This window comes from Python bivittatus, unplaced genomic scaffold (genome assembly GCF_059951505.1).
Source record: "Python bivittatus isolate LINGU-HERP-01145 unplaced genomic scaffold, Pbiv_v1 ctg000610_np1212, whole genome shotgun sequence".
In the NCBI taxonomy this organism is placed as follows: Eukaryota; Metazoa; Chordata; class Lepidosauria; order Squamata; family Pythonidae; genus Python; species Python bivittatus.
In genome coordinates this window covers 40781097-40794874 of record NW_028277088.1, presented here as the reverse complement: position 1 = coordinate 40794874, position 13778 = coordinate 40781097, and the positions used below count along the sequence as shown (strand labels likewise).

General features: G+C 37.7%; 1 protein-coding gene across 3 annotated transcripts in view; it reads left to right on the top strand.

Moving 5' to 3' along the window:
* Positions 1-12016, top strand: part of OSBPL10 (oxysterol binding protein like 10) — an 85909-nt gene extending 73893 nt beyond the window's left edge. For 2 of the 3 annotated variants that reach the window (XM_088150859.1, XM_088150858.1), the window contains 3 exons: positions 1944-2126; positions 3801-3954; positions 5783-12016. In XM_088150859.1, coding sequence (XP_088006985.1) covers positions 1944-2126; positions 3801-3954; positions 5783-5830 — 385 coding nt within the window. In that variant the 3' untranslated portion in view covers positions 5831-12016. Of the gene's footprint in view, positions 1-1943; positions 2127-3800; positions 3955-5782 lie in introns of those variants that run through there. The other variant, XM_088150860.1, reaches the window with a different exon arrangement.
* The last annotated feature ends 1762 nt before the right edge of the window (positions 12017-13778 follow it).

Sequence of the window (13778 nt, the reverse complement as noted above, 5' to 3'; positions counted from 1 at the left end):
CACTTGCACACTTTGTACACTTGCACAAAGTCAGGGATCTTGTAGGATTAGAGCCAGGTGTATGATTAACCAATTATACCAAGCAGGTGCTAATGATCTTTAATTTCATATGTAGGTTGAAACACAGTCATTAACTGAAACAACTATGTAGGAGGCTTATAACTGGGTGAGGAACAGCCAAACTCTGCTACTAAGGTGAGGTTGTAGAAGATAGTTTCATGTCACAGGTCACACACCATGACAAGACTGAGCACAGCAACAAGACACAAGGTTGTTATACTGCATCAGCAAGGTCTCTCCCAGGCAAAAATTTCAAAGCAGACTGGGGTTTCAAGATGTGCTGTTCAAGTTCTTTTGAAGAAGCACAAAGAAACGGGCAACGTTGAGGACCATAGATGCAGTGGTTGGCCAAGGATACTTAACGCAGCAGATGGAAGACACATCACACTTACTTCCCTTTGATATCGGAAGATGTCCAGCAGTGCCATCAGCACAGAACTGGCAGAAACCAGTGGGAGCCAGGTACACCCATCTACTGTCCGGAGGAGTCTGGCCAGAAGTAGTCTTCATGGAAGAACTGCAGCCAAAAAGCCGTACCTTCGATGTGGAAACAAAGCTAAGCGACTCAGCTATGCACAAAAACATAGGAACTGGGGTGCAGAAAAATGGCAGCAGGTGCTCTGGACTGATGAGTCCAAATTTGAAATATTTGGCTGTAGCAGGAGGCAGTTTGTTCGCTGAAGGGCTGGAGAGTGGTCCAGTAATGAATGTCTGCAGGCAACAGTGAAGCATGGTGGAGGTTCCTTGCAGGTTTGGGGCTGCATTTCTGCAAATGGAGTTGGAGATTTAGTCAGGATCAATGGTGTCTTCAATGCTGAGAAATACAGGCAGATACTTATCCATCATGCCATACCATCAGGGAGGCATGTGATTGGCCCCAAATTTATTCTGCAGCAGGACAACCACCCCAAACATACAGCCAATGTCATTAAGAACTATCTTCAGCGTAAAGAAGAACAAGGAGTCCTGGAAGTGATGGTTTGGCCCCCACAGAGCCCTGATCTCAACATCATCGAATCTGTGTGGGATTATATGAAGAGACAGAAGGATTTGAGGCAGCTTACATCCACAGGAGATCTGTGTTTAGCTCCCCAAGATGTTTGGAACAACCTACCTGCCAAGTTCCTTCAAAAACTGTGTGCAAGTATACCTAGAAGAATTGATGCTGTTTTGAAGGCAAAAGGTGGTCACACCAAATATTGATTTGATTTGGGTTTTTCTTTTGTTTGCTTACTTTGCATTTTGTAAATTGATAAATATAAACAATTATAATATATCTTTTTGAACACATTCTTACTTTATAGCATTTTTTCACACCTGCCTAAAATTTTAGCACAGTACTGTATAAATGTGCATGCATACATGGACTTGAAGTAGAGACACAGTTGAGCCAGAACACAAGTCAAGTGTGAAATTAATTGTTCTGTGCTTTCCATTGCATCAGACTAGCATCTGTTATATTATTTTTGTGGACAAAAAACTGGGAATCATTAAGTTGAAATGAAAGAGCTCTGTGCAGGAAGATGAAAGCTTCAAATAGAGTTTGTTTTGAAGCCTATCCTAGTAAATTGTGCTCATTGCATTGTTATTTCTCTTTTTTAAAAAGTCTAGCTAAGATCATTTTTGTCCTGTAATGTGATCAATGTGTTGGCATGAAGGATTACTTCTGGTATTTTGTTTGGAATTTAAGTTTTATCAAAACATACTGAACTTATATTAAGAATGCTGTCAACTTCCAAAGTGAAATACATATATTTTTAAAAAGCAAAGTCATAATAAGCAACTATGTTCTACACTCATCTACTGTCTGAATTTTGTTGTGGTGAAAATATTTATGATATCTGCAGATGTCAGTAATCTTAATCCTTTATTATTTGTATTAGGGTTACAGCAGAGGTGAAGCATAATCCGACCAATACCATCATATGTAAAGCACAAGGGGAGTGGAATGGCATTCTGGAATTCACATACAGCAGTGGAGAAACCAAAATAATCGACACCACCAAACTACCGATAATCCGGAAGAAGATCAGACCAACATCAAAACAAGGGCCATTTGAATCAAGGTGAAACCATTTTGGCGAAAACTCGTCTCCTTTAGTTGTATTTAAGGCAACCAGTAGTCAAAAAGAGAGTTTCACAATTGTAAACCATGCTTTTCTAAGTTGCTTCTTCAAAGATTTTTCTAAGCATGCGGTTTTGCTGGATGCACCTAATGCAGCCTACTGAATGATATAGGGATTCTTTCATCCTCTAGAGTCGTGTTTCTCAACCTTGGCAACTTTAAGACAAGAATTCTGGGAGTTGAAGTCCACCCATCTTAAAGTTACCAAGGTTGAGAAACACTGCTCTAGACTAAAATGGCCCAGCGTTGCTTTCCTGTGGATTTTCTGTTCATTGTTCATCTTTCCAGTAAGGATAACCCATAAGAAGTTCAAAAATACATAAAAGCATTTCTGAACTTACTATAGGTGAATTGAAAATATAATTCTATTAACTGATGTGGAATAAATTGAACCATGCAAAATATGTTAAAAGACTGTATGGGGTTTCTAGAGAGAACGGATTTAATCTAAAACAAGATAGTTGATAGGGGGAAAGTTTAACCTTTCCTAATTAAGTATGTATTTGAGCATAAATATTTCAGTATAAATATTCTTCATAGTTTACACAGTTTAATAGTTTACCGTAGTGCATTTCAGTCAGCAATATATAGAATAGTTTGTAAATGCTCAGATTGGAGCAAGTGGATATAAGAATTCGTTTATTTATTCCTACATTTATATCCCCTATTTTCATTAGGTGCTCCAAGTGGCATACCTGAGGGCCACTCCTTATCTGACCCTCACAAAAACTCTTGGAAAAGGAATAATTTGTTCTGGGAAAAGTTGTAGAAGACTCTTGAGTCAGTATCTATTCTAACATTTCAATTCAGAGGGAAAAAAAAAAGCTTTAGATAACTAAATGGTAGACAATGAAACCTATTAAAACAAATACTCAACACCGCCAATACATACAAATTGACTGATCTGTTCAGTTTGGCACAATGAAATAAGTGCTGCCCAATACTTATTTCAATTGTACTGCTCAACTCTTCTGTGGATTGTGGGGCGACCCTGGATGAAGTTTGGAACACAAGTAGATAATGAAGAGGAAGTAGCTGGCATACAGGGTAGCTAGCAAAGATAAGTCTTAGTGGAGCTTGGTTTATTGTATCATGTTTCAATTTTGTGTTTTTGTTTGAGTAATAGAGATTATATAATATTGCTTTTGTTTTCTGTTGTTAGCTGTCCAGGGTACAGATATAAGATGGGCAGCCGTGTACATTTCTTCAATAAGTAAATAAAAATGGTGTGCATAAGCAGAAGTCCAGTCATAACGGATATACCTGATTATCAGCTACTGCAATATAAATTTAATTTTATTAACATTATCTTATTATTAACATTTAATCTTATTAACTTTAAACATTGCTACACTTATATAAAAGCTTGCTCTTAATAAGAAGTTTGCCCCCTTTTTTTTTTTTTTTTACAAATTTGGAGTGCTGCGCTTAGTTGAATTTTTCTCAGAAAGTGCTTCCAAGCTGGCAGCTATGACTTTAGCGCTCTTCCTCTGGACTTTAGTGGATTTTTGTCAACTAGCATTTCCTTCCCTTCCATGCAAACCAATAGGCTGCGCTGTAGCTCTTGTGCAACAGGTTTGCTTTCAGACCAGGCTTTTTCATTCTTTATCTACAGGCATTTATGGCAGCACGTCACCGCTGCCCTGAAGGAAGGTGATATTGGTGTGGCAACAGAACACAAGCACTTCCTTGAGGAGAGGCAGCGAACAGAGGAGAGGCAGCGAGCAGCTAGCAACACACTTTGGAAACCAAAATATTTTATCAAAGAGGTATGAGAAAGATACTAGATGGCAGAAAAGTCCGTCCATGGCAAATCATTGCACTTGAACATCCTTAGGACATTTCAGTTTTGGAGTTTTGAAGATCTTCCTTAATTATGCAATATGTTTAGGAATAACATGCTTGGATACGAGTGTGGTGTGGATGAATATTTTGTTAAGCAGAAGAAAAAAATGCTGTATTCATCACCAGTTAGAATGGCTATATTTGAACAAACTTCTTTTGAGTGAATTTTTGGATGTGGTTTTAAATAACAGAAAGGGAGAGAAACATGATGGGCTGCACAGAACCCAGTAGTGGTCTGTCACCACAATAAATTAGAAGTTTTCTATGATTATTATTGTGTCCCAGGCTGAAATGTCATGAACCACTACTGCCAAGATAAATAATAAACTGTGCTAATGAACAACTACAATGAGAAGAGTAGCTTATTCACATGCTGCTGAAAAATCTTTCCAGTTAATTCAACTTCTTTGCATTTTGGTGGATGATTAGATTTAGATGTAGGTGTCTGCAATGGAACTGGCTGCCCTGCGACTCCTCCTTGTAGCAGCCCCTTTGCAAATACTGGACAGACAGTTGGGGCCTGTTTTGAATGGGGCTGGATGCAGAGCAGTGAACAGATTCATGAATGTTTGGCAGAAGCATGCTCCAGGGTTTAGCTCTCCAAGCTTATTCTAAGGGTCCTTCTTTTTGAGCTTGGATACATCTGGATTTTATGGAACATGCATTCTGGCCAAATACTGGCTGAAAGGATTGCCAAGTTACAAAGCATTGATTTCTCAGGATGCTACTATTACTTCTCTGGTGCCTGCTCTCACGATGTTTCCTACCGCCCCTGCTGAACTTTACTTTGTTTCTTGGAAGGTGGGTATACTCCCAAACAAAACCATGGGATTATGGCTGTCTATCAGGCTTATGGGGCTCATTTGAGGCCCAGAGGCATTCTTGGTAGTGATTATGATGTCTGAGCCTGGTGCTTTGTTTTGAACCAACTCCTTTTCCTGTTTTTTAAATTATTTTTTTCAATCAGACAGATTAGGGAACCTGGTGAGTACAAAGAGAATTGGGACTATTACATTCTCTGGGCCCAGTGCTAGGGTCCCTGGATTTTTACCATTCAGCAAGGCTTTCCAATCTGTGTAGCGTTTTTTTAAGAGCTAGGAAGGTTGCTGAGTAGAGATTGGAAAATCTATTTGTGTTAACCTCTAATCCTACATCTAAACTTGGATTCAACCCAGAATACTGAAGTTTAAATAGGTCTGTCAGAGCCAGACTACACAAATCTGGACAGCCATTAGATGACAGCAAAGAAATGAATTAATCATCTGGATTTTTATAGCCCATATCTGGCAGCCCTAGCTTAAGGTGAAACAGTGGAGTAGCTTTAGTTAAGAGAAGCAAAAAAAGAAACAAGAAAAGCCAAGATGCTGTTCTGTAGTGGAATGTATTCTTGGAAGCATTCCAGTAGAGCAGCTTAATTTTGCTATTAAGATTTTGCAAAGCAGGCTGTATTATTAGTCATAATTACAATTATGCCCAACATCTAGACTTGTAGCTTTCTTTTAAAATTTTCTGTTTAGGAGATGCTGCTTAAAAAGAACAAATCAGAAACAGAAGAAAACCCTGCTTTTTAGATGAAGTAGTGGCTTGAATCTACAGCAGTGAAAAGTATTGCCAAGAGAATCTCAAGAAGTATTTTAGATGTCTTTGCTATTTACTTAATGGATATCTTGCCATCCAAGCTTGTTATGTTTTTGATAAACTGTCTTGTGTTCAGTAAAGATATTTACTTGCAATTTCTGTGATTCTTTTCAGGGTGATGGATGGATGTACTTTGATCCCCTCTGGAAGAGTCATTGCTAAATTCACCTGGATTCAAACGCCCATTTTCTAAAGGCATTAAAAAGATGCACTATTTAATCTTCAGGTGTGATTAAGTCTTGCAGTCAATTAAAGCTGCATTCTGTGAATACTGCAGCTCAAAACTAAAAGCTCAAGTTTATTGAAGAGCCATTCTGTATGCATATATTAGAAGTGGATATGCTTCCTGCGTGTTGATACATAGCAAAAGTGTGTCCGTATATGTGTATGTTATATATAATACACATATCACACAGTGATTGAATATCTGATCTTTTGCACTGAAATCAATGTGTACCACATTGGTTGCAGGATCAGGCTTCATGTTATTATCACTTTCTAGTATTGATGACTTTTTCTATTTTTCACATTGCAAAAAAATTTTGCACTTAAAGCCACTTGATACTGATAGCAGTTACAGAGCCTGACCTAAAGAACATACTTTGACAAAAGAATGTTTTTTTTTTTTTAATTTGGATGTTGGTGTGAAAAGCATGTTTCTGCCTTGTGGGTCACTCTGAAGTCTTTGTTTCCTGGCATCATGTAGGAAAATAGAAATATCTAAGCAGCCTTGTTAGACATTGGCCCATCCTTCTGACTATGTGCTTTGTGTACCTAACATATAGTTTTGTTTCTTTTTGGGAAAGTAGATGCTTGATAACTTAGTGATCAGTAGATGAACCAGAGATTTCTGAGAGACCATTGATTTTTCAAACTCAGTAATAGTTGCTTGGCTTCTGTATCCAATTTTATTGACTACATCAGTTGCTTTGACAGCAACCCATAAATGCAGAACTTATTTCTGGGATTAAAGGAATATTTTGTACAAAAAAAAAAGTGTAGTTGTTGAGATGAAATGTTTTGGCACAAGTCAGAAAATGTGGGGAGAAGATTTCTCCCACATCACTTGTTGCTGTAAAAAGAGATAACCAAAAGTAGAGTCTGAATTGTTTTATCTGCTTTGAAGTATCTCGTTCCAATAAAGCCCTAACTACATGCCTAAATAATGCTTATCAACTGTTGGGAGAAAAGAATAGGAAAGAAATTTCATCTTGAGTTCCCACAAAATGGTTTGTGCTATTTAGGATGCCCAATCTGTTGTACCAGCCAACTGACTTGCATATTCAGCTTTCCCATCCAACTTGAACGGTGCATGAGAAAGCCTAGCTTCCTCAAGATGAGGGAGATGCAGCCTGTCCCTAAGCTCAGAATGGTCCAACTGATTATTAATCATTTATAGAGAAGTCCAGGATATATGAAGAAGCCTTATAGAAGATCACAAAATCCCATTCATAGTAGAGTAAGACAGATCAGTTTTTATAAAGTAAAGATAACTCTGTATCTTGTCCCCCAGTTATAGCTGTATTATTGCTCATACCTCTTAATGGCAACACAGAGTCAATTTAAATTAAAGCTGTCAATGTAGAAAGTTCTCTGTTCAATCTATAAAACCATATTTACAATTCTTTTTCAGTACGTAAGTTTTGAATGCTGACCTTGATTATTTTTGTGCCTTGTCTGCTTGAATTTTTGTATCTTAAATGAAAGATTTACTAGCTTTTAAAATATTTTTTCAATGAAAATCTTAAGGTGGCAGTCAAAACTATACACATGTATCTATATAAAACAATGTATATGAGTAATATTACCCATGCTTTAATTCTTTCTGTTTAAAAAATACCAATATTTACCTAAAGATCTAGTGACCAAGTCCTCCTCTTGGTCTTATTGTATACCTGCCCTAGCATAAGAAATCCATTCAATTTATAAAAACATAATTTATTTAACCATGTTTAAAACCTATTTTAAAGGAAGTAAAGCTATACCCTTGAGATAATGATTTACAAATCTTTGTTTCTAGAAGGAAAACTCCTTTGGTATCAAATCTTGCATATCTTTGATAGCAGCAGAAACCTAATTTGCACTACTTGTATAACATTATATAGGAGGCTGAGATTAGTCTGGTAAGCAGCTAGCACATTAACAAATGCTCTCATAGACTTCTGAAATTGCAGTCCATGCTATGTTTTCTATTCATTCTATAAATAACTGATTTCAGTTTTGGATTACATTATCAGATCTGTGTTGATACAAACCTCTTGAATTCTAGACTTTGCCAATTAATATCGGTATCCATGTTTTAGGATTTAACTTCATGGATAGATATCTTTCTTTTATACATGGGCATTTCACACTGTATGATAAACCATGTTAGTTATGTTCTTATAAATATCTTGTGCTTGTAATGCGATTGGCAGCTGAACACCTGATGAAACTATTAAAATTTCCTGAAATTGTCAGATTAGATCTGCTATACACAGACTTAAATTTGGAAAATACTAATCAACAAGAGGTTCCAAAGAGAAGCCAAGATAACTTTCTTCCTCTTTCCCAGTGTAAAAGTTTCTCCTTGAATTTCACAACTGAATCAGTAACATGCCTTATTTCTAGGTTATTACATACTTGTTTTGCACTTCAGACTGGATGTTTCTTTTCAGTTAGATGCTCTATACACTTTGAATTGTAAATTTTGATGTACTTCCAGTTTTGTCACAGCTATAAGACCTATGCAAATTTTTCTTAAATAGAATTATTCATAAACAAAAATTTATACTTATTTGTTAAGATCCAATTCTTTGGCAGTCACTTCCAATTAGCTTTGCTTTCATAACTTGGGAGTTTAAATCACAAACTAAATAAATTTTATTTGAATTTATTACTGTGCTAAACCTATCTCTGCAGCTTTTCCTGGCTTTATTGCATAATTCTGTTCTGCAATGTTAATACTAATCACAGTTCAACCACCAGTATGTTTTGGTACTACAAAACATCAACTTCAAAGGCAGCGCATCAGTTAATCATCTCATGGACTATTGGTACATACCTCAACCTTCACAACATATAACGAACAATTCAGAAACGGCTGCTAAAGTGAATGTTTGGGTCGAGAGTTCAGGGTGTCAAACAGCACTTCATTCTCAGATATTTCTTGTGAGGTAGCTACTCACAAGTTATTTTGTGAGGTAGCTACGTAGCTGATAAGAGTGTGATTGGCTCAGCCATCTAGTGAGCATTTCCATGGCTGAGGGAAGACGTGAACCTGGGTCTGTCCCCATGGCAACACCTTAAGGACTGCACCACACTGGCTTGGATAATGTTGCTGCTGTAGAACATGATGGTATGGTTTAAGGACTTGGTGGCAGGCTTGTGGGACTACTGTATTCAAACTTGGAATTGCAGATAAAGGGAGCACATAACTCTGATTTCCAGCTGATTGGATTTTAGATTTTATGGTGTTTTAATCCCTAAACAGGTGGCGATCAGTTCTATTCCCCTCACCTAATGTTTCTAGAGGAATTTTGCTACAGGCCTAGCCAGTGAGTCTGCTGAGTCCTTGGCCAACACCTAGAACTGAAAAGCTTGATTTTATAAGCTTGATCCTGAATATTTGCAGCCAAGGAAGAAAGTTAATTAGGTTGTATGATATTCTGAGGAATTTAGGATGATGAAATGGCAAGATTGATACTGAGCTGTAGGTGGCAGAAAAAGCAAGATTAAATATGCCTTAGAGATACTTCTGTCCCACATTTGCATCTACACAATATGGGTTGAAAGGTCAGGTGGTTGACAGGTTCAGTATGACAGTACATAGAACGCTCTATTGTAACTTCCTTGTATTGTTGTTGTTGTTATTATTATTATTATTATTTTATAAAGTACGTTCCATGCATCAGAATCAGAGATGATTATAGCCGGAGCACTATCTGTGGTAGGTTGAAATCTACTATTTGATCCATGAAACTTTGTCCTGCATACTAGGCTCTTGTCCTTAAGGATTTTGTTAAGGACCAGTATGGTTCCTTCCACTGTGAAAGACAGATCAAACCATTATTCATTAAGTTTAGATTCATAAGCTTTGCTAAGATTACTTCAGTGTGAGTTTTATCATTCATAAGCACCGTGTTAGGGTGAATGGTGTACATTCAGTTTAAGGCAGGTTTGGAGAACACCATTACATTTCAGTAATTTAAACATGGAAAATCAGTATGTTTGAAAGAATTCTGATGATTGAGGGAGGAGCTCCCTTTGGCAAACTAGTTTGAAGAGAATTAATGCTAGTAAACAGAAAAACTAAGCATAGGAAAAGAAACCAGGAACAGAGTATCATGGCAGAAGCACATCTTGTTGGCATCCTCAACATTTATGTTGGCTGGTAAGTATACTGAACAACATTATTGGGATTGATCCAATTTACAAAGCATAGAATAGTTAACTGGATTAATTTAAGCAGTATTTTTTATCTCCATCCCTGTATGGTTGTGCATGGAGACCAGTATTTGGGGCAAGGTTACTTGCAGGACTGCCTATCTCTGACAGTTTCTTCTGGTTCCAGATCCAAGAGGGTGGCCACGCTCCAGGTCCCTTCTACTAAACAGCATCATCTGCAGAGCGCCAGAGAGATGACTGGGGAAAACTAAGTAGAGATGACAGTTACATAAACAAAAGCATGCTTTAAGCCCTGGAAACAGAGCAAGCATGAGGAAGTTCAGACTGGCTCTACCCTAATTCACTAGAGTTTAAGGGGAAAAGAAAGGAAAACTCAGAGTTTCACGGTTCTGTTCTGATAGTCTATAACAAAGTATATCTCAGTCAAACTTGTGGAGTCTGTTTCTTGACCTGGCCTACCTCAAAGGGCTGACATCTTGTTGGACCAAGGAGGTTTGCCTTTGCCATCGTGATGCCTGCCTTATGGAACAGGTGCCCCCCTGACATTTGGGCCCCTGACCCTGTGGAGTCATTGGGGTTCTCTTGAGCTTGATGGTTTTCTTGCAGATGTTATCTAGCCCAGTAAGGAAACATCTGCAAGAAAACAACCAAGTTCAGAGAACCCCAAGAACTCCACAATGCAATCCTGAGCTACATATATTCTCTTCTGTTGGTACCCCCTGAACCTTTTGGCATTCCAGAAGGTTGTTAAGACACGTGTGTGCATGTGTGTGTGTTGCCTTCAAGTCAGTTTTTGACTCCTGGTGACTGACTGGACTAGTCCTGCAGTTTTCTTGGCAAGGCTTTTTGGAAGAGGTTTGCCTTTGCCTCCTTCCCAGGGCTGAAAGAGGGTGACTGGCCCAAAGTCACCCCGCTGGCTTCATGCCTAGGGCAGAACCAGAACTCAGTCTCCTGGTTTCTAGCTTGATGCTTTAACCACTACACCAAACTGGCTCTCTTTATACAGTATATAAGAATTATATAGGAACAAATTTCCAAAATTCTGGAGAACAGATGCCATTAGCAACGTTATAAACAACTTTGATTTCACTTAACAGTAATTTCCTGTATGTCAAAAGCCCAAAGATCTAACTATTCTGAGTTTTTTGCTCCTCAAAAGTATGAGTATCTTTTGATGATGACAGACAGAAATTGTGGATGTTGATACTCTTTTGATTCCAATACTGAATTGCAAGAAGCTAACACTTTAATAGATGTACTGAATGCTCTGAATGGACTTTTCTTGTGATGAACTTAAAAGTGGGAAGAGCAGGAACCTTGTTTTAGGATTCCAAAAGAATATCTTCAGCTCTGGAATCCATACATAGGCATCAGAAACCACAAAGATAGGACTTTTATTTCTCCTAGTATTGCTGTTGAACTAGATTCTGGCTACATGTGTCTTCTCAATCAACTTGAGGCCACTGCATTAATCACAAAAATCTTGCTTTGAGAGAGCTTAATTAGGTGGGAGGAAGGGGCACTGAGAAACCGTCTCCACTACCAATCCTGCTACAACATAACGTTGCTAGGTTCTGTGCAGCAATGCTTAAAATTCGTTGATGACCTGTGCCATAAACTAGACTTAATAAGCATCTAGTTTGCCATACTATAGTGCTCTGTAATTTGATATAGTCTTCCACATACTAACCTTTATGCTCCCCTACACCCATCTAGTGCTCCTACCCCTTTTAGATTCTTTTATACTAATGTATGTGTGTATACGTATATATATATATATACACACACACACAGACACACACACACATTGTTTTAATACATTTTTGTATCTTCTAGCTTTTCATAGTTTTTATTTTTAGACTCTGATTATCTTCTATGCTTTTTACTTGACAGTACCCCACCCTGCTTATGTTGGCCTATAGCTGTAATAAAGACTTGATTTGTCTCCACTACAAGTATGTAGAAGTGAGTGTGAAATTGGTGAAAAGCAGAAACAGCATCTCAGGGGACTTTGCTAAACCTAAATGGGGGAAAGAAAGTGATGAATAAAGCTTTTTTGTTGTTAACGTAATTCCAAATCATGGGAGAATGCCTTTCTGTGTTTTTTGTAACTTCTGCAAATCTGATATTTCATCTCTTCTCAAATTATCTTTATTTGAGGCGCTCAGATTTGGCTGCTATTAACAGATACAGTACTATCAACACATATTCTCACCCATTTTAGATTTTCTGAACTGTTGCATAGCTTTGCCAATGAATGTTATCAAAGGGATATATAAAAATAATCTAAGTAAACAGTAACCCCATTATTTGGTGCTTCTTTCATTTACTGAATTTCATAAATGAAGTAATCCAACATGCAGTGTGCCAGTGTGAAAAAATAACTGCCTCCCTAGTACAATCGATTAAAAGAATAAGGTCAGTTATGTCAATACTTCACTAAACAATCAGGGCACATTTAGGCTATCCAGTCCTACCCTATATTAATCTCACAAACTTTGGTTCCCTTCATCACAATGAAATTCTTACCACACAGATTTAGACATGTCATGCCCCACTTGAAGGATATTGTTGAAGACCTCCATAAAAAAGTAATTGGTACCTATCAATTTGGAAAGGTTTATAAAATCATTTGTAAAGTCCTGGAATGCCAGTGATTCAAAGTTAGAAGCACATTACTGTATTGAAATGGAACTGATGTGAGATAATGGTGAATCCTTCCAAAGGTGGTTGTCCTGTAAAAAATCATTCCAAATATAATATAAATTCTTAAGTCACAAAGAACTCCAGAACAAAATATGCAAGACTCTAGCCTTACCTAAGTAATGATTCCACCATCAGAAAATCATCAGGTAAAAACTCACGAGAGTAATAAAGTGGAAGCCATTGATTTCTAAAAAAACCCAGTTTGGTCTAGTGGTTAAGGCACCAGGCTAGAAACTGTAGATTGAGAGTTCTAATCCCATTTTAGGCATGAAAGCTGGCTGGGGGACTTTGGGCCAGTCACTCTCAGCCCAACTCACCTCACAGGGTTGCTGTTGTGGGGAAAATAGGAGGAGGAAGGAGTATTAGGTATGTTCACTGTCTTGATTTATTTATAAAAATAATAAAGGTGGGATAACAAATCTTTAAAAAAAATGCTTGTCTCATGTTTGACAAAAAGGGAAAAGCAAGCCCTCTAGATTTTTGGAGAAATGTTTATGAACAGATGAGTCAAAAGTAGAATTTTTCAAGCTACATGGCTGCTATGCCTGGCAGACACCAAACACTGAATTCCAAAATGAGAGCGTAGGACCTATTGTCAAGCGTGGAAGTAGTGTGAGATAGTTTGGGGATTCTTTGCTGCCTCAGAATCTGAATGACTTGCCATCACTGAAGGAAACATGAATTCTGGGTTATATCAGAGAATTTAAGGCCATCTGTCCAACTAAAGCTGAAGCACAAGTGGGTCGTGCAGTAAGACAATGATCCCAAACATACAAGCAAGTCTACAAGAAAATGGATGGAGAACAAATTCAGTATTTTGGAATGGCTGTTATTACCTCACCCCATAGAAATGTTGTGGCATGACCTGAAACAAGTTCATGCTAGAAAACACTAAAATATTACTGAGTTGAAGTAGTTCACCATGGACAAATGGGCCAGAATTCCTATACAGCTATGTGAGAGACTGATAATCTATTGCAGGAAGTATTTATTTGGTTGCAGTTACTGCAGCTAACTC